At 38.8% G+C, this 26,241-nt stretch overlaps 1 protein-coding gene across 2 annotated transcripts in view; it reads left to right on the forward strand.

The window, feature by feature from the left end:
* Positions 1 to 7,116: 7,116 nt before the first annotated feature.
* The window catches only part of tcf7l1b (transcription factor 7 like 1b), a 44,887-nt gene continuing 25,762 nt past the window's right edge, over positions 7,117 to 26,241 (forward strand). Inside the window, exons 1-3 of one of the 2 annotated variants that reach the window (XM_028457182.1) lie at positions 7,117 to 8,129; positions 8,243 to 8,318; positions 8,436 to 8,563. In XM_028457182.1, coding sequence (XP_028312983.1) covers positions 7,944 to 8,129; positions 8,243 to 8,318; positions 8,436 to 8,563 — 390 coding nt within the window. In that variant the 5' untranslated portion in view covers positions 7,117 to 7,943. The remainder of the gene's footprint in view (positions 8,130 to 8,242; positions 8,319 to 8,435; positions 8,564 to 26,241) is intronic. The other variant, XM_028457183.1, reaches the window with a different exon arrangement.

The raw sequence follows: 26,241 nt of genomic DNA on the forward strand, positions 1-26,241 counted from the left end.
GGTCCGCCCGGACAATGTCAGTGAGGAAATCGGGAGAAAATCAAATCCAACCATGTGTAGGGAAGTGTTTCTGTTATGGTTATAGCCGTTGTTGTATAGGCTATGTTTAATTTTCCTTTTGTTGATTATTTTTATTTCAAGCATACATTGCATAGATTGATGGATAATTTATGCAATGTATGCCTTTTTTGTTTAATTTTATGTTATTTATTCTACTACTACCACCATTTACCATTTGCACGGGTACTGTGGAATTTGTTCTTTACTTTATATGTGTTTTTCAAATAAAAGAACACTGTGAAATTGAATTATTTCATTTTCTCTTTAAAAAGCAAACTTACCCCCCCTCCCCCCCGCTCTTTTGAAAATCTCCCTAATTATTATTTAAGTGTGTATCAAACTGGTAGCCCTTCGCATTAATCAGTACCCAAGAAGTAGCTCTTGGTTTCAAAAAGGTTGGTGACCCCTGATCTAAGGTGATAATCATTTGTTTTGTCCAACCGCTGCCTCGCATTGTGTCACAAACACATCAGATCAAGTCAAAGGTGATAAGAGGCGATGTAACGGATACTAAAAATGGAACTGCTCCTTTGGCTCCACACCATTGCTGCCCACTGCTCCTCAGGGAGGGGTTAAATGCAGAGAACACATTTTGTGTATGTAGCTTGCATGCCTTTAGCTTCGAGAGAGTGGGCGTGTATATTTACTGTGGAGGTGTGGCCGGCAGCAGGCACCTCCTGGAGGGGGTGGTTCACACTTTTGTGATGTCACAAAAGTCTGCTCATTTTTCAGAAGAGGGCAGAGCAGCAGCTCAGAGAGCAGGATTAGTGAGGATTGCTCAGCGATGCAGGAAGGAAGCCCGATAATACCTTGGGGGTGTTTTTGATAAGGAATTAACATTGTAACAAGGTTAAAAGCTCCAAAAAGTTGATTTAGCATGATATAGGCCCTTCAAATGAGAAATGAAAACCTCAATTACTTTCATTGAAAAAGATAATCAAAATTGTCTAATTGTCCGATTGGCTGAGCTGCAAACAATCAGACAACACGACGACTCTTGTCTGCACACTCTTGGCTGCTTTTAAACAAATTTAAAATCGGCTTCAAAATATACTTTAAAAATGTAAAACTTGAGAGAACAAAAATCTCACATGGATAGATAACAATTTAACTGATAGGAAGATTAATGAAGACATTCTACTGGACTTTCTGTTAAAAAGACCAAACGTGACTTGGGCATAATTCAGACCAGAAAGTAAGACTTCAATCTAGTAATGTGACAAATGCAACAGTTATGCTCTATGATCTAACGATTCTTCAATTCCTTTTTACGTGTAATTTTAAACAACTTGACAGGGTGCGTTTGGGCAAGCAAGACATGTTGAACACTTTACAGAAGATCAGAAAAAAAGTAGAGCCCATGGCTGCTTTAACACCTCTAAAACAGTGTGGGGAAATGGGATGAGGCAATGGGAATTACTGCTGAATTAAGCACCACTTTGATTGGAAACTGATTGACTGGTGGTTGGCAAAACATGAAAGGATGACCTTGAATTCTCTAAAGCGAGTATGGATTGGCAGTGGCACATACTGCATCTCTCTCTCGCCCTCTTTTTACACTTGCCCTTTTTTTCCCCCTACTCCATCTAACACACATGCAAAAACCATGTATGCACTCTGATAGCAGCAGCACACATTGTACTGTGAAAAAGTGTGAGCAAGCACTCACGGCCACTCCATTCCTACTGTTTCATTCTCTTTCTTTGGAAAATAAATAAATAAAAAATTCCCACATCAACGCGCAGTCACGTACAACATGCCAGAGTTTAGAGAGCAACTTCAAAGTAAGGCAGATGCAGGGACAGCACCCTCTGAATAAATTTTCTGGCCACCAGTCGATCTACCCCGAGGCTAAGATTGTGGCTGTTCGCATCTCTCCTGACCCTCATCAGCTCCCAGTTCCAACCGATCCCACTCCAACATGGCAGTTATAGATGTAAGGAACAGTGTGCTGTTAAATAGGAAGAGATGACATTTTATTTCACATATTGTATGAGCTGAGAAATGTTTTCCAAGAAATAAATAAATAAATAAAAATAATGGGAAATATGTTAACATTGGATTTTGATGGAATTGCTTCAAAACTAAACAGTACTGTATTTAGTGCAGACTGCTTTACTTACACATAACCCACGTTGGACAAATTCTTCCATCTTGTGATGAGATTGTATCTCCAGAAGGATGTCATGTCATAAAGGAAACACACACATCACAAGGAAACAATCATTTTAGACACAATGGCTTTTTATTTACTTATTTTTTTACAGACCTGCTGTTAGTGTTCTTTTGCAGCTTACCATGAACTCACCAGTATAGTTCCTGCATGCCAGTGATGTCCAAGGACACAACTGAACAATGATGTGTGTGAAAAGCATCATTCTTCAAGATGTATGTGCTTGCTTGTCTGTCGAGAAACTACTTACGAGTAGCTTTAGTCAACATGGACTCATCACTACGTGCGCACGTCTAACTGGCAAGGACGTCTCGTACTAAATGTTTTCAATGCATCCACGAACAAAAACTTTTCCTTTATGTTGTCTGTTATGTACTGTATGTAGGAAAAACAATAGTCGCTTTGTGTCAAACCACAAAATGGTGTCGCAGCTTTACATAAAACAATAGGAAACCAAACAGCTGAAGCAACATTCGGAAAATGCACTCGTTACATTCTCTGCATACTTTAAAAATCCACCGCAACCACCACCACCACAAAAAAGACATGATGATGTGCAGCCCTGGGGGCAAAAGTTTACCTGTGTGTGTGTTTGCACATGCATGTTCAGCCATGTGTGTGTATGTGTGCATGAAGAACCCTCTATCAGTAAAGGACCTGGCACACTTTTCATAGAGGCTGCGGAATGCAACTACAGTATATATTACTTTTACCTGAATATAAATACACTCACTGACAGGCAGGCACGCGCACACACATGCACACGCACGCACACACACATAGTAGGAATCTGGGGATCTAATGAGGCCCATGGAGACTCCACTGAATTGTCAGTCAATCCTCAGCCTGCTGACACACAGTCAACAACATCAATGGCTTTCCCTCCCTCACCCCCCAAACAAGGATAGGCTGTCAAACTGCATCAGAACCAAGGAGGAGTCTAAGGATCTGTTGGACTCAGTTTGAAAAGGTAAAAATAAGAATGGGTGATGTAGAAAAAACACATAATAAGTGTGCGACAAATAAAAAACAGCATTTAACGACCTATATCTAGTTCCAAAACACCTGGTTGTAAAAGGAATTTGTGTTGTGGGAGCGTGTGAATTCAAAATGTGTTCATCTGTAAAAATAATATATAGATATTGACATTTAGAATGCTAACCCCTGATTAGGCAAACGCAGTATAAACGCCTTGGATAGGAGGGCCGTTTATCACAAGCAGGACTCGAACCCATGATCTCTACACAGACAGAGGCTACAAAGCTAACCACTGCTTTGCATTACAATTTCAATCCCATTATTGATGATCTAATCACTTCATAAACAATTGAAACAACAACTAATGCACATTTTCCTTAGCTACATTTGAAACTTCCAACGCCGCATGCTGACATTACAAATACACCACATTTACATTATTGTCCTGCATTTACGTAAAATGACTGCCTTATAGCTATTCATCTGTGGCTTTATTCTTGTTTTCAAAGTACGTTTATCTTTCCTAATTGACATAAAGAAAGCTAATGATTACCTTACAAAAAGACAGACATCGCGTGTGAGATTCCGTGGTATCTGTTGCAGGCTTGCAGCATCATTAGCATAATTAGGATTAGTGGATAAACATTTATTAAACCAGAGCACTGAGACAGTGCAAACCTCCACCAAGCGCCAAATCTCCTCTTTACCAGATATTGGCAGTTATCTGAAACAGTAATCCTGATCATTCATGCTTTAATGGGTTGAGTTTATAGCTTTAATTTCTATCCCCATTAATAAAGATACAGCAGGTCCAAATGTTTGGGCATTTTTGTTTTTTTAAATCCCGATGAAATGCGCAATCTGGATTCGATTCAGATGAAACTCAGTGGGGTGATTGAGGAACCCAACCCGCCATAACTGAGCCAAATTTCATAAAGTTTGGTCAATTAAAAATGTTGCCATTGATGAGAGATATATAGAGATTTGTTAATATTTCAAACGGATCCAGAATCTGTATATTGATCATGATCTTCTCAAAAAATGTACTGGAATCTTCCATGACGTACGGTCTATTGTTTGGTTGAGATTTTGGCAAAATGTGTTAGATTTGAACAAAATCAGGAAATCAGACCAGAACATTAATTCAGAAATTCCTTGGAGATATTACCAATAAATCAATCGACACCTAATTGTTCTAATTAATATGAATAAAGTCTTTTTTTTAAACTCATAAAATAAATGCTAGTGTCAGTTTGGTTACTAATAAAGCTGTCTTTAGTGGGAAGAAACAATTAAAACCTCTCCTCATGATGCAGGTTCTTAAGTAACCCATTATAGCAGACCTTGTGTATAAGAAGATTATTTCCATTAGTTCCTTTGAACCAACGGAAAACATGATGATTTCCAGTCTTAACAAAGCAAGAAGCAGAAAGGTAAGCCAGATGTGTTCTCTTACTGTTGGCCTAAATGCAGAATTATTCAATCATCCACTTTGACAATGACTACCAAAGACGTGATGGTGTGTTATCAAACTACTAATCTTCACATAAACAGAAGGTGAAATATATGTAAAATTCTGTGTTTTTATTTAAGTTAAATAAAAAAGGCCCATCTCTAGATACAGGCATTGGTATCTGAATAAGCAAGATGGATCAGAACGTGGCCTCAATTCAATTTTATTTGAACGTTTTTGTATAATTTGAGTTAAACCACATGTATGTTAGAATGTTTTTCACTTCCTGTGTCTGTGATTGTCTATAAGTGTGTTAGCCTAATGTTTGCCATTGAGCAGTTTTGCCAGACAAATCACATGTTCACATAGATTTTCGACAACAATTCCCTTTTAGTAAGAGTGGACTCAAACACACCATCACATGAATTCAATTTCAGAGTTTAACAAATAATTTTCCGGCTTCTTTGTTGGACAACTTATTAAAAAAGAGAACATGACAACTGCTTGGATGGCGGAAAAATATTCAAAGTCATGGCCTTAAAGTTTAGAACCTTTATTAATATTGAAAATTATGAACTTTATTGTATTTGTTTGTGTAAATGATGTCATGTTAATGTTTTTGTCGTAACCAAATAAAAGATTAAATTTAAAATAATAATAATAATAATAATTGACATTTTTTATACATTTTATATATATATATATATATAATATTTTTTTTTTTTTTTTTTAAAAAGAAACAAAACATTTTGGAGTAACTTCTTTATTCAAACATGCAAACTAACAATTTGGGCTTTTTCTTTTTTTAACATTTACTTGATAATTTAGAATTAATAATAATAATAATAATAATAAGCATAATAATAATAATAATAATAATAATAATAATAATAATAATAATAATAATAATAAATTAAAAATCTAATATGAATATAAAATGTTTTTATTTTGATAAAGAATAAACTATTTTCCATTTACACTTGTTTGGATTTTCCATGTGCACAGAAACAATATTAACGCCAATTGACATTATAGTCATCAATAATAAAAGTACAAACTGTTTACAAATGTCTGTCTTTTTTTTTAGAGCCTTTTACTTATGGAACAAATTGCCTATTGACCTGAAAGACATGTCAAACTTATGCATATTTTTTAAAAAAATCTTATTTTATTATACTTTTTTTTCATCAGCCTTAATGTATACATCATGTATGCCTTTTATTTATTTGTTGGTGTGTTGAAAATGTGTCTTGATGTACCTTTTTATGTAATATTTCTATTTTTAACCATCTTTATTTGTTTTCTGGTCACTAGAACAGGGATCACCAACCTTTCTGAAACTGTAAGTTATACATATAGGTACTGAATAATCCAAAGGCCTACCAGTTAGAAAAGCACTTCTTAAATACTAAATCTTCACGGTTTCATTTTAATTTGAGGGTAAGATAATAAGGAAGGCTAGCAGTAACTGAAAAAAAGTAGGAAATGTGGAAGTGTCAACTTGCAACACTTTTTTTTTCCTAAATATGAAATTGTTTCATTTTCATTACATTTCATAGAAAATGATCACATTCCTATTTTACTAACTACTAACATAGAATAATAGTGCAAAAAACAGCATAGGATAATAGTGTAAAAAATAAATAAATACCGTCATATGATAATAGTGCAAATAACAACATAGGATATGAGTGCAAAAAATACCAACATATGATAAAAGTGCATAAAATACCAACACAGGTTAATAGTGCAAAAAATAACAACAAAACATATGATAATAGTGCAAAAAAATGTATAACATGAAACATTTCTAAAATGTAGCAATTATTGCATATTTTATAAAAAGCCACTGTGCATATATATTATATTTTTTTATTTTATATAACAACCCATACAAATCTAGAACACCACTTAAAAACATGTCATAATATTTCAGTGAAAATAAACATTAAAAGATGGTTAATTTAACACTAAAACTTTATCAGCAGTATTTACATTTACTAAGCACTCACCACATCTACAATATGTATTTACCTTTTTGAGTTTCAATCCTGGAAAGTAAATCAGATTATAGCTCATTGGTGACAAGAGCTCCCGAGGGCCCCTCACATGGTCCATGTGGGCTACCGGGGGCCCGCGGGCACCGTGTTGGTGACACCAGGAAGATCCTAATGAGGATCCAACAATGAACATATAAATAAACACGATTCCAGTCAAATATAAGTATGTTATTGTAAATGATGACATTATATAAATATAATTTTCATACTTTTTAAATGTTCATTCATAGTTAAAAAGCGTGTGTTTCCAGTCATGACTGTGTTGGAGGGAGTGTATATGGAGCTGTGTCGGTGGTGTGAGGGTTAAGAATGGCTGATGTGATCTGCATGCTGCTGAATGAAGTGTCGGTTTTCAGTTCTAAACCCCTCCTCTACGGACGGACTCAGCTTTTCTTCCACTTGAACAAACCAAGTAGTTTTCGGAGCGCATTCCGCGGCGGCAGCAGCAGCAGCAGCAGCAGCAGCAGCAATAATGTGGAGGTAAAGGACGAACACGTCCTTCTGACCAGCCCCACACTTCACCCACCCACCCTGCCTGTGCCTGTGCCTGTGCCTGGTACTCCTCTCTGTCTCCTCAACGGTTATGAACTTTGTGTGCGTCAAAGAAGAAGAAGAAGACGACGAAGAAGAAAAAGAAGAAGAAGAAGAAGGCAGCGAATCGTCGGTTTGGGAGCAAAAGAAAACGAGCGAACGGTGGAGAAAGAAAGAAAGAAAGCTGTGTTGTACCGCGTTTGTCCCCTTTTCTCCACTTGAACCTTTGTTTTCTCACACATGGATATTAAGGAGGTGAAAACGGACGTGGCTGCTTGAGTGACATATTTTTTTTCCTCCGTTTTTTATACTCTGGAGGAGGAGATAGAGCAGAGAACCTACGAGGGACCACAAAGTTGTCCACAAGGAGACGAAAGTTTGCCAAGTTGCTGCGCATCCGGTCCCAGACACAGGCTCCTATCCACCGATAGATAGTTAGTTAGTGAGAGCGGCCCAGCTCCAGCCGTGGATTACTGCGGGTTGTTAACGTAGCAGGTCCAACATGGAGCACAGAGGATGAACGAGGCACACAGGAACATGAGCCGTTATTTGTTGTAGTTTTAGTTTCCAGAGGCTCGTTTGGACTACTACTACTACTACTACTGCTGCTACGCTGATTCCTGTTGATTGAATAGAAAAGTCCTATTGTTTCCGTTTGTTCTCGACTCAACCCATCGGCTGTGTGAACATGCCTCAGCTGAACGGAGGCGGTGGGGACGACCTGGGGGCCAACGATGAGATGATATCCTTCAAAGACGAAGGGGAGCAGGAGGAAAAGATCTCCGAAAACGTGTCGGCGGAAAGGGATCTGGATGATGTCAAGTCCTCCTTGGTCAACGAGTCTGAAAACAACAGCAGCTCGTCGGACTCAGAGGTAAATAAATAAGAGTGTTAGCAAGTGCTTCCACCTTCACATACACACACACACATAAACAGCCATTAACTGTGTTTTAAGCGTTTCATTCCGACCGTGTGTTTTCGTGTTAGCAAGCGGAGAGGCGTCCACTACTAACCCGAGCGGACACGGAAAGTTACGAGAAAACACGAGACTACTTCCACGAAGGTAAAAAAAAAACAAAAAAAAAAAAAAACATGCAAACAAACACTTTACACAAAGTCCATTCCTGGTGGCAAATGTGTTCATTTCCACTTTGAATAACTACGTTTTCCCCATTTGCAGCTCTCAGAAGACAGCAAGATGGTGGCTTTTTTAAGAGTCCTCACTACCCGGGCTACCCGTTTCTAATGATCCCAGACCTCACAAACCCATATCTGTCCAATGGGTCGCTGTCCCCAAGTGCCAGAACAGTAAGTGTACCTGTGCATTGTGTGTGTGTCCGTCTACGTGCTTATTTTCTTTTTTCTTCACTCTGCTAAAAACTTTGTCCGTGTGCGGAAAAGTTCCTTGTGCTCAGCCAAAACCGCCATATTCCCCTCCCAGTGGCCTCTTAAGGACTACTAACTACTTCTTTGTTCTTCACAGGGATGTGTTTGCTCCCCTTGCCACCCACAGCCTTGCATGTTACACTTTTTTGTGTGTTTTTTTTGTTTTTTTCCCCCCCCAAACTTTATTTCAAACACAGTTTCAAAAGTATTGCACACATCAGTTCAATTCCCTCTATTTCTGTTTAATTTATTTTTTTTAATTTATTTTTACATTGAGGGAGTGTTTTTCAAGCTGCATGCTTGTTTTAATTTGAAAGGATTCTGTATTGGGTTTGGTTACTTTTTTTTTTCTTTTTTTTTTTTTTTTTCAAGATTTCTGCTCACATGCATGCTGTGCACACACATGAGGCAAAAAAAAAGTGTGTTCCTGTAGTCAAGATCCACCAGTAACAACAATGTAATACCTCACTCTGACACACATGGGAGGTGTTTCACTGCAGTGTCCATGGCAGACATTGTCCAGAGGCTTTTAACGTGGAGATAACGATGAAGGCCAAGCAAGTGTGGCTGATGAAGGGTTTGCGTAGAGTCACTTGTTGCATAGCTGTCAGTTTCTGCTTTGTCTGTGGATGTTGTCAGTATTTATTTTTTGTTGTTGTTGCCATGTCCTTAATGCAAAAACACCCCCAAAACTTGTGATATTGGATCAAGGGAGCGTTTGACTTGTTGTCCGCAGCAAAGGTCAGACAACATGTTGAAGCGAACACTGATTTGAAACAAGCATGCACGATTTTTAGCGCGTTAATCTGCTAATGTTTGGCCCACAATTCAAAGACTGTTATGCAAACTTCCTTGAAATAATCCCTGCAGGAGAGCCGTGTTCCTCCGAGCTCGTACACCCCCCCTCCTCCACCTCCTCCCCAAGCCTTGTCAACCCCCCTCAAAAAACGAGTACTTTCGTTAAGGCCTGGCAGCCATCTGAGTGAAAAGACGCCCCACTCTCCCACCCCCCCTCCTTTTCTGTCTCCTTTTCACTGTTCCAGGGCCCACTCCCCTCACCACCCCGTACCTTCCATTCAATTAGAAAGGCGTTAGTTGACCATTGTTATTCTGAGCAGTCTTGATGGCTTCATTGGAGGTCTCCATTGGGGCTCATTACCTAAATGGCTGCTCTCCTCGTGCTTGTGTGATGCACTGGAGCCGTGTTGTTTGTCTGCATTGTTGGTTTTTGGCCAGCAGAGATCGATGGTTTAAAAAGTGAAAGAAAATGATACTCTTGGAATCATTTTCTTTCAAAACTAACAACTTTTATGATAGATTTTCTAGGTTTAGTTTTATGTCTGTTATGAAATGCTGTTTTTTTTGGGGTTGGATTGTTTTTGTCGTTGAAGTGATGCACATTTGGAGGTGGGGTTTGAAATTTTGTCTAATCCCTTCAATATTAGAAAATGAAGAATGAGGTCAATGGGACAGAGTGACCTGTGGGTGTCAATCATCTCTGTGGCAGAAAACAAGCAAGCTGACAATGGCTGACATACTTAACTGCCGCCTTAAGGTCTTCATATTACCCTGGTTTAGGGTGAGGGGCGCTTAACATTTATTTTTAATTTTTTATGTTGCATTTTAATGTTTACACCTGTTCATTTCAGGAATATTCAGTACTATTCACTGATATTTCCCAGTTGCCCACACACGTCTGGCCCAAGCAGCCGAGGCAAAAAAAAAAAAAGCTCCTGAGTAACGTTTTATTTTGTATCATTGGTGTTTGGAATTTGCTGGTTGTCTGAGAGAGAGAGAACATTTGCCCACAGGGTAACTGCATTCATGTTGTCACCTCCCTGGTGTTGAGAAACCAACAATCTTGGTGCCTGCAAACACTTTATGATATTGTGTGGTTTGGAAAGCTCTGTGGGGAATGACAGATTTGTTTTATTTACAAGGAGTGGTATGTGCTTGTACTTGTGCAACACGAGGGACATTTAAATTGGGATTAATACCAAGATTTGACTTTTATTTCACAGTTGGTGTTGGCGTTTTATTCTGTTTCGCTCTACCTCTTTCCAGGCAAAGGAATTTGCTGTCTTAGGTTTGCCTCTGCATCTCCACAGTATTAAAAACTCCTGATTTCTCTCAGGCAATCAATTATTGAAACCTTGAACTCTGAGTATAATTTGAAAATAACTCAAACTGTTTAAAAGTGCACTGTTAAAGTGTTAAATTTGTGTAAAAATCGAAACATCCAAGACACGCTCAGGCACACGCTGCTGAAAACAGCTTTTCCACGGATCAATCAACCTATTTCACCACAAAGATAAGCAACAATCGTGCTGCACTAGCTAACTTTAGTTTTTAATTTGAAATGGAATATCTTTAGGATGTGAAAAGTAAGAAAATATTTGTTTGCACCTACACAAATTTGGAAGTATTTCAACATGCCAGATACTTGTGTAATTGCATACTGTACATTAGGGCTGAAGGATTTTGGAAAATAATGTAATTGCGATTTTTTTTTTTCCCCTTTAATATGCGATTATTTTTTTTCAAGGGCCTCTGGTCATTTATTTTTCAATGAACACAAGCAATAAATCAATCTGTTTCATAATAAACCATTTCAGATTTATTTAAACTTTAAATAAATATAAAATATACATTTTAATGCTCAGATTCCAACAATAAAGCAAACAAATCTGTGGCTTTACCTCTTCAGCATATCTAACTAACTTCACGTATCATCAAACATGTAAAATTTGTGGACTGCACTTCTTAAAAACTCTCTGAACTTAACAGGAGAAGAAAATAAAAATAAATAAATTAAAATTGCAGCCTTTGCGATTAGAAAATTGCATTTTATGATATCACGATAATATCGCAAATGCAATTAATTGTTCAGCCTTATCCAAGACATGCTCAGGCACACGCTCCTGAAAACAGCTTTCCCACGGATCAATCAACCCATTTCACCACAAAGATAAGCGACAGTCGTGCTGCACTAGCTAACTTTAGTGTTTAATTTGAAATGTAATAACAGAAATGTGTTTTTGGGATGTGAAAACTAAGAAAATATTTGTTTGCACCTTAAATTTGGAAGTATTTCAACAAACCAGATACTTTTGTAATTGCATAATCTACATACGGTACATGTATGTATTGGGATTCATGGATTCAAATTTGGATTTCCTGTCTGTAGTTATCCCCAATGCACCCACCCCCCACCCCCTCCTGGCCTTGGCTAACAAAAAAAAAAGTGAAAGCAGGAGAACTCATAGATTTCCAGCATAAGTTACAGGTACAATCTATTCCTTGTGAGTCATGTTTAAATCCCAAACTGCAAGACAATGAAGGATTTGATTCCTGAACTTAATTTTCTGGAAAAATTTTGGATGTGACAGCCCTATCATGAGCAATGAGAGACAGGCCTACATGGGATCAGCACACAGTTCCCCTGAGGGCCAAGCATAACTGATTTAAAGCCTGCTCAGAGCTGACATTCCGCTGTAATCCACCGAGAGCTGAGGAGGAGGTTTAATGTTTGCAGAGATGTTCCACCCGACTCCTGCTTGCTCTGGGGTGCAGGGCCAAACACTTTATTTTTCTTTGTGTCTCCTCACAGTTGGCTGGAAAAGAAAAAAAAACAACAATCATTGTTATTCCTTTGTCTGAATTGTGTTGTTTATCTAATGCCAGGTGAGTGCCACATCTAATTGTGACCAAACACTGTATCTGATGCCAGGGCTCGTCAGCTTCTTTGTCAGCACTTTTGGATAAGTCAGCAAGTACATCATCGTCCTCACTGAGGAGTGAAATGCCTCTTGTGTGTGAGAGGTTGCACGTTAGCGAGAGCGAGGTTAGCAGCTCAAACATATCTTTATCAAATACATAGTTGGACTCTAAAAGCTCCCGAGCATGATGGTTGAATAGAAAAATAAGTTGGAGATTGCGATATGAAAGCAGAGCTCGTGTATGAGTCTGAACATGTCGGTGGCTACCATTGCATGCCTCTCTGACTTCTTTTTTTTTTTTTCTCCCCCCCATTCTTTCTGCTGCTTTTGGTGCTTAAAAATGTGCAGACAAAGAAAAGTCAACACAGACATTGTCCCAGTGAATAAAAGGGCCTATCCCTGCATAAGCAAGGCCTTGTGTGTGTGGAGGTGTCTTTTCATCAGGTGGCTCACTTGGCATTTCACTCACCTTGCTGCGTTTGTGTGTGCAAATGAGCAAACATGCGATCATGCGTGGCGCACGTTTGTCTGTGCGGGGGCCCGCGAGTGTGAGGGGTGTGTGTGTGTGAGAGAGTGGGGGGGTTGTTCAGGTGAGGCTGTGTGCAACAGAGGCAGCAGTGTGTCGGCCTCACATCCTGACAACCCTCGGTGTTGTATTCCTGAAAGTTGCCGTGCAAATATTTTTTCAGCCAAGCACTGTGTCAACAGAGCTAGTGCTTTTTTTTTTCTTCTTTTTTTTTTTTAAACCAGATTTACAGTTTTTTTTAAAAGATTTTCTTGTTTTTATTTTTTTGCAAAAGTAAACATCTACTTCAGTTGGTGGCACTGTTCAATTAGAGACAAATCAAAGGTGCTGAGAGCTCAGGGTTCCTGTTTAAAGCAAATACTTTTTATGATAAATTCTAGGCCTGGGTGATAAAAACTATAACAATATATGAAGGGCTGGACAAAAAATGGACCAAAACTCATATCTCAATATTTTTTCTCAAAATGGCGATATACAATATAAATATCGATAATTTTATGTCAAATGAAGTCTGACAAGAAAGACAATTCTGGGTTAAAATGTGATGATCAAAATGCCACACAGGCACATTTATTAACATACAGCAGCACAGTATGTGCACTTAAGTCTTTTTCTCCTCTAAGGGACAGCACGTGTGAGTGAGGTCTATAGTGTGGCTTGTTTAGGGGAAGGACTGGTATTTTAAAACAAAATAAGCCATAATATATATCGATATATATTTATTTTTATATCCCCAAATATAAAACTCGATGTATCTTCAATCTCAATATATCACAATATGTATCGCGATAGATATGTGATCAATAAAAATAGAAAATATGTGCGATAGAATGTCTGATAACTTCACTGAACTGGGTTAGAAGAAAACCCAGAAGCGCAAGGCATTCTGGGGGATGTAGGCAGAAGAATGCCTGCACATTTTGTTTGATTAAGCATATATTTAAAGTTTATATTTATTTAATTGAGGGTTTTCTGTTCTTTCCATAGTTCTGTTTTAAATGGTAAATATTATGTTTAAAAAAAAAAATATATATATATATATAGAAGTATTTAAATTTGGCTATTTTTCTTCTGGTCCTTAATAAAACTAATCAATTACTATTGATATCGACTGATATGAAACACTTATATCGTGATTATGGCTGGGCAATATATCGAGATTCAAGATTTTCTATTTTGGCGATATAGAAAATGACAATATTGCCTATATTGAGATATATCTATTGTACAGTTAAACATTGTCCTTTACAATTTTTCCATATTCATGAGTTACATATTTAATAGCTTATTTTGTATTAAAATACTCAGTTAAAGCTCAGTTAGATGGATTACTGTTTGCATCCTAACCCAGACCTTTCCCTAAACAAGCCACACTACAGAACTCACTCACACGTGCTGTCCCTTAGAGCAGCGCTCTAAGGGACAGTGCTCTAAGGGACAGTAACCATCGTGTACCCCTAGGGGTACACGATGGTTCTACAGGAGGTACTTTTGAGAGAGCAAAAGGAAAAATTAACAAATGAAAGCATTAAAAATATTTGGTTTTACAATGTTTATTTTCAGTTTATTACTAGCAACTCACAAAACGACAACAAAAACACACAAAATAAGAGAATATACTGAATAATAAAAAGAACAGAAAAACAACAACAAAATGCACACATTGACACCAAAAACACACACAATAAGAGAGAAAAATACTTACTATTACCAGCAACACACAAAACGACAACAAAGACACTAAAGACAAAATACAGAAAAATATCAGAGAAACAACAAACGGCACTATAAACACACACACTGAGAGATAATAATAAAAATAGTACCAACAGCACAAAAACAGAAGAGAAAAAATATACTGAATAATAAAAAAGAACAGAAAAACAACAACAAAATACACAAAATGACACCAAAGAAACACAATATGATGGTAGACATGATCTTGGTTAGGAGGGAGATGATTTAAATGATTAAAAACTATCAAATACATCTATTCAGGAGGCACTAAATACTGTTTCTTTCCACTTATTTACAAAATGAGATTCTTTAAAATGTGTGTTATCACTCATTATGCTCTTCAGTGGTTTTTTCACAGAATTCTGAGCAAAATTTTTGGTCCAGCTCTAATCATGATATATTTTCCAGACATATCGCCCAGCCCTAATAAATTATCTTCTTGGGCTTAAAGGAATTCAACTATAAGAGTTTTAAAAAGGTTTATATTCAATATGAGTGGAATTGGAATGAATAGTTTCAAATGAGGTTGTCAAGATGATCTTTTTGCTCAATCTCAGTGCCAGACCATTCGCTTATCGACTGTTCTGGCCTGAGCGTAGCTGCTAATGCTGCCATCGTCATCACTCAGTTCACCACCGCTGTCTTTAAAAATCAGCTGATGTTATTGGTTATTTTGAGCACTGCGCATCCATTAGAAATGGTAAAAATAGGCTCAAATTGATTCCGCAGATCTGAGTGTGACGTCCCTCGGTTCAAATTTCATCGTAGAGGGCTCAACATCTTGTCCAAATAGTTCTATGGAAACCAGTAGCTGTTTATTACGGCAGGGCTTAAGTGACCACAGCAATGTGAGCAAGGACAAATCCCTCATAAACAAGTAAGGAATGAATTAGCCCAGGTTTTATTTGTGATCATATCCAGTGGCTCATGGGTTGTTTTTTCCCTTTCATGTGATCGTACGTCATCTGTTGGACTGAGTACTATGTGAAATGGTGTCAGTCCTGGTCTGCTTCCCTCACCAGTCTCTGCGGAGCACACGAGCTGGCTTCAGTTCCTCCTGCTCGCTCATACCCCATCTCCCGCTAGTTCCCCAGCTAACCCCACACACTCGCCCGCCTGACATTAGGAATTCTGTTTATAGCGTTCCCTGGCTTTCTCGCGCTCTGGGCCCATCAGGAGCAGCTCCGCACCACTTTGAGGAAAGGATAACCAACATCTCCCCTCTCCAGCCATAGGCTTCCCGTGTTCAGCGACATCAACAAGTCCCTTTGATGTGCTACGCCGAATATGTGCGCAAATGTTTTTTTTAATTAATTTATATGTTTTTCAAATACGCCGTGTTTGGACAGAGCTTACACGGTACGATAACATTTTCAAGAAGAGATGTTTTAACTTTAGTAAATATCTTGTAAAAAGTTTTGGGTTTTTTTAAGCTATTTTGATAGGTTTGTTTTGAGTCCCATAGGTGTTAGTTTAAGCCCTTAATCTGTGGAAGCCTGCCAGTCATGTTCACGCATGTCCTTTCTTTGCATCACTATTCATTTCTAAAAGTCCAGAACAATTGCAGTCCTTCAGGTGGGTGGTCAGTGCAGGAACAAGCACTGCTGTCTGTCACTCACAACTCACTAATCGTCTTACTAAGGCCGTGCAGTGTGCATATAATTAAAATTCCATTGTGATTTCAATTATTACACTCGATCACAATTACAAAAATAACATTTTAATTAATACTTTGCAGATTTTTATTTAATTGCTTTCAAATATACGTTTGCTTTTTCTTTTTACATTTTGATTTGTGCAAAAGTGAAAATACTTTATTTTATAATATATTTAAAAAAAAGAAATAGCTTTTTGCTTGACAAATAATCGCCAGTTCCATTATGACTAAAATAATTGTGATAATTAGTTTTTCTGTAATTCACCAGCCCTATACGTAACGTCTTGCCATTACAGTTTAAATTTTTCAGATCAGAAAACTAGGGAGAAAAAGTTTAGAGGTTGAGGAAAATGAGGTTTTTATGATCATCAGCGCAGGCTTTGCTGCTAACATTGGCTCCTTGTGCTGGTCAGAAGGGGTGGGTCATTACTTTCTAAGGAGGGGAAAAAACCTAAAGCAGTAAAAGTTTCCCTAATTTCAAACATGACACACGTGTTGTTGCCTATTATCTCAATTTGTGAGTATATTATAATGATTTTGTGTCTCAAGTCAAACTACAATAAAAAAAATAATTATGAGTTTTCACCTCATTTAGCACCTCACCTTTCACAAATGAATATCAAACTTTTTAACGTTACCTTTAACTCAATAAAATAAATGTAAATAAAGCGGGTTTTATGATTTTATATTGTTTAAATAAAAAAACAAAAAAACAGATCAAAATACTTTTTAATAAACTTTAGTAGTCCAGTTAAAATTAGAAAGTGACCGTTTGAAAATATTTCTGGCTCATAAAATGTCAGCAAATAAACTTTTTAAAGAAATCCACTCGTTCAGTTATCAATGTGAAATAATAGCAAACATTTGGTAGTTTTAAATTCTGTTGAAGGATCCACAACTTAGAGAATAGGCCAACCATAATAACCACTACTGTTTAAACAGAAAAGAACCACCTTTTTCTCTATAATAATACCTTAAATGCTTCGCTCCATGCTAATAAAACATGATTGTACAGCAGGAAGAAGAAGAGGGGGAAAAAACTCTAAACAGGGTTTCATCAGTCTGGCATTCCAGGCAGCTGTTTTCAGTTTAAGCTCTGCAGGCAGCAGGAGAGGGAGAGCAGAAGGAGATTGTTGATGAGATGTGGTGGTGGGAGCATAAAACTGGGACAGATACGGGTGCTGCTATTCCTTTTTGCCTGTTATCCCGAGGTGGGCCGCTTTCCAGACCTTGAGGCTCTCACTTATCTGAGGGATTCAGTCTCCCACAGAGAGCAGCTTCTCTTGAGTGGACCGGCGCGCTCTGCCATTCCACTACAGCCCTCAGCCTGATCAACAGGCAGCAGGAGGATATCAGATCACGCACATGTAGCATCAGCACAACTATAATTTACATCAGGCCTTGCTTGAGTTCACATACAAGCGGCAGAGCGGCTCTTTCTGCACAGAGCCCGTTAAGGGCCGCGTCACACGGTACAAGTGTCGTATCGGTGAGGTTGTAATGGTCATACTAAATTAGGAAGTGGATGGATAGCCTTCCAGGATGAGGTTAGTTGACAGTGAGCTCAGCAGCTGTTCTCGTCGCTGAGGTGATAAATCAGCTCTGTTGCTTCCCACCCAGTTCGTTCCTGCGGTGGAGGAGCAAATTTCGGACCACTGACATGTCTCATGTCCCTCGACGGAGCCGTCACGTTAACGCATTGCACCTGCATCCACGTGTGACCCAACACTTGCAGACACACATTTGGACGAGTGGTCTAACCTTATGTCATGCCAGGTATTATGAATCAAAGCGCACGTCTATATTTATTTATGGTTTAGGCAAGAGCATGAGCATTTCCTCTAACCTACATATATTGAATATTTAAACCCACGCTATTTAAACAAGGCATGGGCAACTGGCAGCCCGGGGACCACAAGTGGCCCTTGGACTAATTTTATATGGCCCCCAAAGTAAATGCACAAACTCAAGAAATGACGGAACAATACATAAAAGGACAACAAAATACAGCTAAAATAATCAGAATTACTCCAAAAAAACACACGAGATGACAAGAAAAATACACATAACGATTAATCAAATTTTAATTGTGATCACAATTTTAGTTGCCATGATTAAATTAACCTGATCGTCAGCATTTAATATACGGCTCTACACTCTGTAATAGTGTATTTATTCAGTTAGCTTTTGGTTCATTTCAAATTCTTGGGCTAATTTTTAAAAATATTTTTTTATTATAATTCAATTTTAAAGCTTACATTTACACTCCAAACTGTACACATATGGTTTGTTTAAAAGTAGTGCTATAAAAACAGATTTCTTTTAATATGATAAATAATTTTGATTATAATCGTGATTACAATATTAATCAAAATAATCATGATAATCATCTTGGCCATAATCGTGCAGCCCTACAAGAAATAGACAAAACGATAACAGAAATACACAAAATAATAAATTATGCACAACACCATACACACAATTACTCAAAAAATACACACATGACAAATTATATACAAAACATCTTTAAAAAATACACACAGTGACTCCAAAACTACACAAAATGACAACAAAATTCCACAAACCCTTTGTTCTTTCCTGTATTAATGCTCAGATTGATCATTTTTCTAAATAATAACGTGAATGTTAATAATTTGGCCCCTGGATAAGACGATCACGTTTTTGTGGCCCCCACTGTGTTAAAAGTTGTCCATCTCTGATCTAAACCCTCAGCCATATACTGATATATCTGATGTGACTAATGGGCCATCTGCATTCTGAAGTTTGCTCTGCCTCTAAAACCAAGTACTAAATGTCCCGGATCGTATGTTTGACAACGTAAATCTCAAAGGGAGCCATTAAGAATTTTCCATGCTTACTACAGCCTCAATACACCAGGGGAAGAGGAGACTTAAAAGATGAAGTCCAGAAAAAAAACCCCCAAAGATTATTTTCAAAACTGAGCAGATGCATCATAACAGACTTTGTTTCTCCTCTAACATTAGAAAACCTGTCCAGTGCAACAGTCTTTTCTCAGAAACTGTTTAAGATAGGATGACCAAATTCGGTGTGTGGCTTCAAGGTATCAATACCTTGATGGAGTTAGAAAATGAGAAGGGCGCAATAATTTTTTCCGGAGTTATTGCCCTTGTTCGGATTTTCTTTACTCTGTTCGAAGTATCCTCAAAGGGGACAGCTTTTCTAAAGGCTGGGATACACTGTGCGATTTTTTTTTAATCTTCGTGCTCAGCCCTAGCTCAAACTGTGTGACTCAAGTGCGGAGCCCGAATGTGCGCAGCTCACGATGCATGTTCTCACACTATACGGACCGACACTCTGACACGATCTGACTGCTCACATTGTACGTTCATACACGACACGTCGAAGTCTTGTTTCCGGAAATGCAACGTACAAACATACCTCTCTTCGAGGTGTCTTCAAAGGGGACAGCTTTTCTTAGAAACATTTTAAGACATTTAGTCATTTTATATTCTGATGTGATAATATTTTTTAATGTATACATCTATGTTCTTAGATTTAGGACATTTAGGAAAAGGTTGTGAGTTATAATGACAACCATTCTGGCGGGGGATGTTGATGACTATGTCTTTGTGTTTCAACTACTTTCATTTCTGTCATTTATTTTAATCATAAAAAGCCAAACAATTTTCTCCTTTTCTAGATAAATTACAGTGGTTTGCTTGATTGAAACACTGAATGTGGACTTCAAATCAGATTACAAACATCAAAAGCAAGAATGATTTGTCGAAAACTAATTTTAAAAAAAGTGTAAAAAATGTCTATTTGGTGAATAACAGAAATACTAAAGTAGAGTTTGCTCAAGAGATTATGCTGCTTGTCTTTATGCTGGTAAAAACTTTTTTACATAGTCTTAGACTCTGGCCAAACGAACATACAACAGCTGATCATTTTAACACCTTGATTTGCGTTCATTTTCACATTTCGATTGGCTCCAAAGTGAGAGGGAAAACCCTGTGAGTTACAGAGCTGCTTGTTTTTGATGCAGTATAACTCGGATTATGCAGGGTGGATATGATTTTCAGCATTAAAAATCAGGAAGAAGAACAGGGTGAAGGTAAAGCATGTCAGTGACTCAATCACTTCAGGGAAAACTTAGCTGTATTGTCTGCCCTAAACAAACCTTGTTATTGTTTTTTTACGTGCACTGTAGCATGCAGTCAGCCCTCTGTCAGAAGCCTGATACGCTCCAGACTGTGTTTACGTGTTCGCATTAGCCAAAACAAAACGGACATTCAGTACATAACAATCCTAGAGGGGTTAAAACTAGGAATCGCCGCTATGATCACGCTCTTAACCTCTGTGTGGCCCTTCTAGACCAATTGTACTCATTAAGAAGTCACAATGTTCTGCAGGGCATCAAATTGGATTAAACCGGAGTAAAGGCAACAAGTCATCTAAAATGTGTAGCCTCCTTATCTCAGAACAAACATGTGGATCCTGTTGGAATGAATGGCAGAAAACCTGAGACTTTCACATTGCCTCTGAGGATATCACTCCTTCCTGACCATATCTGCTCAATTTAATATTTTGAGGTAATGAACTTGATTAGTTACGAGTAATTACTGATAAATAGCCTTGTGCTTAGCAGATAGCAGAGAGTCTTTAGTTATAGGGGGATTCCCCTTGCGCCTGTCCTCAGATAATCAGCATGATTAAGCTTCTTTGTTCTGAGATCTCATCATTTGATTCTGTCAGATTGACGCACTTTGTAGAGAAATGTGTACCGAGGAGAGGTGATGCTTGGTTTAGCTAAGTTTGCCTGCACATCAACACCTCCTGGAATAATCCTACATTCATTCACATGGCTGGATACCAAATCCCTACAAATTTGCCTGACTTACTTGCGTCAAGTTCAGAGTAGCTACATTACGAGAAAAAAAAAAAAGATCTAATCAGCCCTATGTGACATGGAGTAGGCCAAGGAGTCCTTTTGTTTGATTTGTACATGGGCTGCAGGGGCTGGCCATTGGAAATCCCTGAAGCAGGCTTTAGGGGCAGGTCTGATTCTCGTGTGAAATGGGAAGGCTCTATAGCTCTCGGCTGACTTGACTGGGGCTGTATGGGTGTGTTGGCAGGGGGAGCGCCAGTCATGAATGGGCTCTTTGACTACCTCAGACTTGCCCTGAAAGGCAGGACAAAGACCCCAGGGCAACGGCTTAGAGCCTCACAGCTGAGCTACAGAATGCTTGGCCCAATCTTCCTCCCTCCTCGGCTGATTTAAATACTACAGTGGCTTTCAGGCGTTGTGACGACGGAGACTCGCATTCAAGGCAGCACATTTAGCGCCGACTTTCCTCCTTGCCAACCCCCAGTGCTCTGATGCAAGAAGTGTGTTTACGTAATCGATTGTGTTAAAAATGTCATCAGAATTACTGGAAAAGGGGCATCAGTGAAAAGTTGTTGAAAAAGAAAACTTGTGTTCTTCAGATTTGTCAGATTTGAATTTTCTTCAGACTTGCTGTTGTGTGTTGGTGTGTGTGTGCTGCTAATTACAGAAGATTACACACCCTTTCCACCTCTGTATGAATTGAATAAATTGGTAAGTAAACAAAACATAACTGGGTGCGCACCTCTAATTGCCCAACTATTTTTTGACAGATCTGTTGGACTCTTCAGCATCAACATTTTTAGTGGGAGAATAAATAGCCATAAATCTTTTCCGTAGAGTTAATGGGGTTATTCGAGTCCTGTCCAGACACTCTCTCTCCACAGAGTGTCTAGTTTCAGTTGTCACTCACAGCTTTGTTTGGCCCCCACCCCCTCCCAGCCCTGGGTGAAGGGTTAGAGGTCAAGGTTCAGGGCCAGTTGGCTGAGTGGCCACAAAAGCCCAGGCTTCCCCTCAACACATCCGATCCCGTCTTCTAAATGGGCCTGCAGCCACAATGCAGGGATCAGTTTGCACCATTTGTCTTAACCCGTTATAACGCGGGATTATTTTTGACTCCTCGTGTTCAGAGTGGAATTATAAGAATATTCAGTTTCATCGTGACAATGCGTAACTGGTTAGAATTTGAAGCTCTGCTTACAGTGAAATGTTTTAGTAAGAAATATCAGTTTGTTTTCTTTAAACTTCTGTTGTTAATTAAAGTTTCGTACTGGTTGCGTCCCATGACCTTTCCTAAATACCAAAACTTGCACCTCCAGCAAAATGTTCACACAGGTTGTGAAAAAAAAAAAAAAAAAAGTAGTTTCTTTGTTCCAAACCCCCAAAACTTTAAGCCCCCACCCACTATCTCGACTTCTCTCCCTGCCCCACCACCACCTAAACATGTCCTCCAGCCAGGTTTATTATGCCGTTTCACGCAGACCAAAATTGCAGCTGCATGGAGAACAATCTGGAGCACATTAGCTCAGGCGCTGTGATTTATAAATTGTTTCTCAGGCCATAAATCCCTGCTGTAATTGTGCACAAGCACCCCTCTTTTTCTCCAGTCACACTCCCTCCCTCCCTGCACCATTTCCTTCTTTCTTTCTCTCTCCTTCCCTTGCTCTCCCTCTCTCTCTCTCTGTGCAGCTTACAGTTCATGGGTTAACATTTAATTGTTTGCAGAAGTTTGCATTGAGCCGCAGTCGGTTGCACTGTCGCACACTATCAGGACTCGTAGGAACAAGTCTCGACGATGAACAAAACATAAAGTTTTCGACTTCATGCCAAGCTGCACGTAAAACCTTTTTTTCCTTTACTGTAAAAGTGGGATGGGGTGCATTTTGTCTTAGACTCCATGTTTCTTGCGCTCCATGCTCTGCATTCCTGAATACTGTGTAATTGTAAAGGGGCCTCTCCTAAACTCTGTCCCCGGGAATTTGATATTTACAGCAGCCCCTGATCGTAATCACCTAGCCATTCTTATTAGGTACCATTGAAACTGAAAGATAGCAGCAGCTGTATGCCTTGTTTAAAATAGTATATCCAGCCTTGAGATCTCAGTGGCCTGGTTAATGTCTTAGAAAGGAGACTTTATAAGAAAAAGAAACCTGTACGTGCATATATATTCACATCATTCCTCCTGGACATGGTCTATGTTCATTCTTAAAAAGTGTAAAACTGATTGTCTTAACAAAGACTTTTTTTTTTTTTTTAAAGATTAGTAATTATCTATTATTGTTTTACTTTCTAGAAACCAGATGAACCTGAAAACGGTACGGGACCTCATGATCCTGCTTTTTGATTCCCTTTTTCCCCTCTCAGCCCTATAACACTAGCCTGAAGGACACATTTATTCTTGACTAAGTTTTAGACATGTAAGCAGAGCCTTACATGGGAATTAATTTACTGCTCAAAGCATGACTTCAGTTCACGATTTAGCTTCCAATATCACCGTGCACAGCTTGATGAAAATGAAGCCTGTGGATATCGAGGAAATGACTTTTACAAGTGTTTCAGGTATAAAATGTGTTGGCAACCTTCCAGACCTCCCCAAAGTCTGCTGACAATACGCGTAACTAATCCTGGGGGATGTCATGGTGGTTTTTCTTTTTGTGCTGTGTCATGCGTTGTGAATGTCAGTCCCCGTTTTAGAAAAATGTCTGTTGACTCTTAACTCTATTCACTATCATGCTTTACAAAAAATAAGTTTCATCGCTGCAGGTTTGGCTTTGATTTCATCAAATTTTCTTAATTTTTAACTTAAGTTTGGCTAGTATTTATAAATGTTGTGGGCTTCATTGCCAACAGTGGGCCTCTGTGTCACCCAGTGACAGGAGCCAGTGCTGAAACATACCTGTGGCATATGAGAGAGGGTGTCTGTGTGTGTGTTTAAGCAGGCGGAGACAGAGTGAGTTAGCAGTGGGGTGATAGGGATGTCAGGTAGTAAAAACTGAGATGAGGCAGGGCCCACAAGTCCGAGAGGTCTGGAGATTTGCGCCTTTGCTCTTGGAGAGCAAACACAGGAGGCATCTGCAGGCAGCTGTGAGTGAGTGTGTGTGGGAGGGGGTTGGGGGGGCTGCTGCCTCTGCTTCTCAGGACAGGGGGTTGGGGGAGTGGAACTGGGTGGTGGTGAAGAGACAGAGCAGAGGGAGGGGGTGGACTTGCAGAGTGAACACAATCAGCCCTCTGTTTTCATAAGACTTGTGGTATGTGAGAGCAGAAACAAATGTGTTTAATTTAGCCTCTCTCTCTCTCGCTCTCTTGGTGACGCCCACTTTTGCCCACCCTTCTTTAAAAAAAAAAAAAGCTCAACTTTTTCCCGTTGTTGCTTCTCCTGCCACTGTCAGTCGCTTACAGGAAGTTTTTTTTTAATACTTTAAAAGATGAAAAAGACACCAAGGAACAATCTGCCACTGTGCCCTGTCCAAAAAAAAGGAGAGGGGAAAAAAGGCACACTTTTAGCGAGCATACTCAAGTTTACTCTTAGTGGGTGGGGGTAAATATTTATCTGCAGTTTCTGGAAAAATTACGAGAGAAAAATTCTGGTTTTCCGTTTTCCTGATGTGGCATTTGCTCTGTGCATTAGAGCTGGGCGATAGGGACCAAAACTTATATCTGGATATTTTTTCTCAAAGTGGCGATATACAATATTAATCTCAATATTTTGAAGTAGTCTTACAAGAAAGATAATTCTGGGTTAAAATTGCTGATGAAAAATGCCACACAGGCACATTTATTAACAAAAAACTGCACAATATGAGCCACTTTTGGCTTTTTCTGTTATGAGGGACAGCACGTGTGAGTGAGTTCTGTAGTGTGGCTTGTTTTCATGCTGTTGTGACTCCTAAAACGAGTATTTTAATACAAAATAAGCTGTAAAATATTTATCTGCAAAATATGGAAAAATTGTAAAGGACACTGTTTGACTGTGCTCTATGAATCATATTAAATACTTATATGATGTGCTTTGTACTATGTGAATAAAATAATAGTATATAGTATAGTATAAATAAAAAACAAGCTAAAAAAATACAGATATATCTTGATATAGGCGATACTGTTATTTTTCTATATCGGCAAAATAGAAAACTCGATATATCTTGTAACTCGATATATTGCCCAGCTCTACTGTGCAGCATGACAAGGTGCATGCTGGGCTTATTATTGCCCCCTAAAAAGCCTTGGCATGAAGACACTGAATTATTTCTGTAGCTCATGCTGTCTCAATTTGTGTTTGGTCATAAAAGAAAAATTCCAAGTCTCACTTGTATGTCATGGCGTAGACTTGACGCGCACACACACACACACACACACACACACACACACACACACACACACACACACACACACACACACACACACACACACACACACACACACAATTGATTTCCAAGTTTACTGTAAGCATTTAACCCACCGCTGGTAACCACCTCATGTTCTGGAGTTAATTATACTGGTGTTTACAGCTGTGAATTTCAATGAAATGAGGCTACTCCTCAAACAGTAAAAAAAACAAAACGTCTTCCTCTGAGACTGGGAAAACGATCACAAAATGGAACTAGATGGTATTTTTGACTCGGATGTGTTCCCTGCCTTGACATCAGATCACACTGACATTAGGGGAAGCAGTTTGTGACAATTGAAAGCAGATCTCTAAGGTACTGGAAACCACATAACTGACTTCACATAATTGACTAGAATAGCTTCGCACCCTACTTTCTGTCTTTATGAGAAGGCCGTGCTCGTACCAGATGCGTGATTATTTTCTGCTGTGCCTAATTACACAGTGTAGTTTATGTGACCTGCTGTTGTGCACCGTCACAAAAATTACCCACTTCTTCCAAACACAAAACCTCACTTTGCTTAAACAGGCTGATTAAAATTACCTGAAGAAAGAAAACAATTGCAGCCTTCATTTTTTTTTTTAAAAAAACACCCCTTACCAGCTCTATTGGATATGGGATGCTATAACTTTCCATCTTGTCATGCCAAAGAAAGAAAGACAGAAAGAGAGGAGGGGGAGGGGGGGGGGGGACCTCATAACTGCTTGAG

Source organism: Gouania willdenowi, chromosome 9 (assembly GCF_900634775.1).
Source record: "Gouania willdenowi chromosome 9, fGouWil2.1, whole genome shotgun sequence".
Taxonomy (NCBI): Eukaryota; Metazoa; Chordata; class Actinopteri; order Blenniiformes; family Gobiesocidae; genus Gouania; species Gouania willdenowi.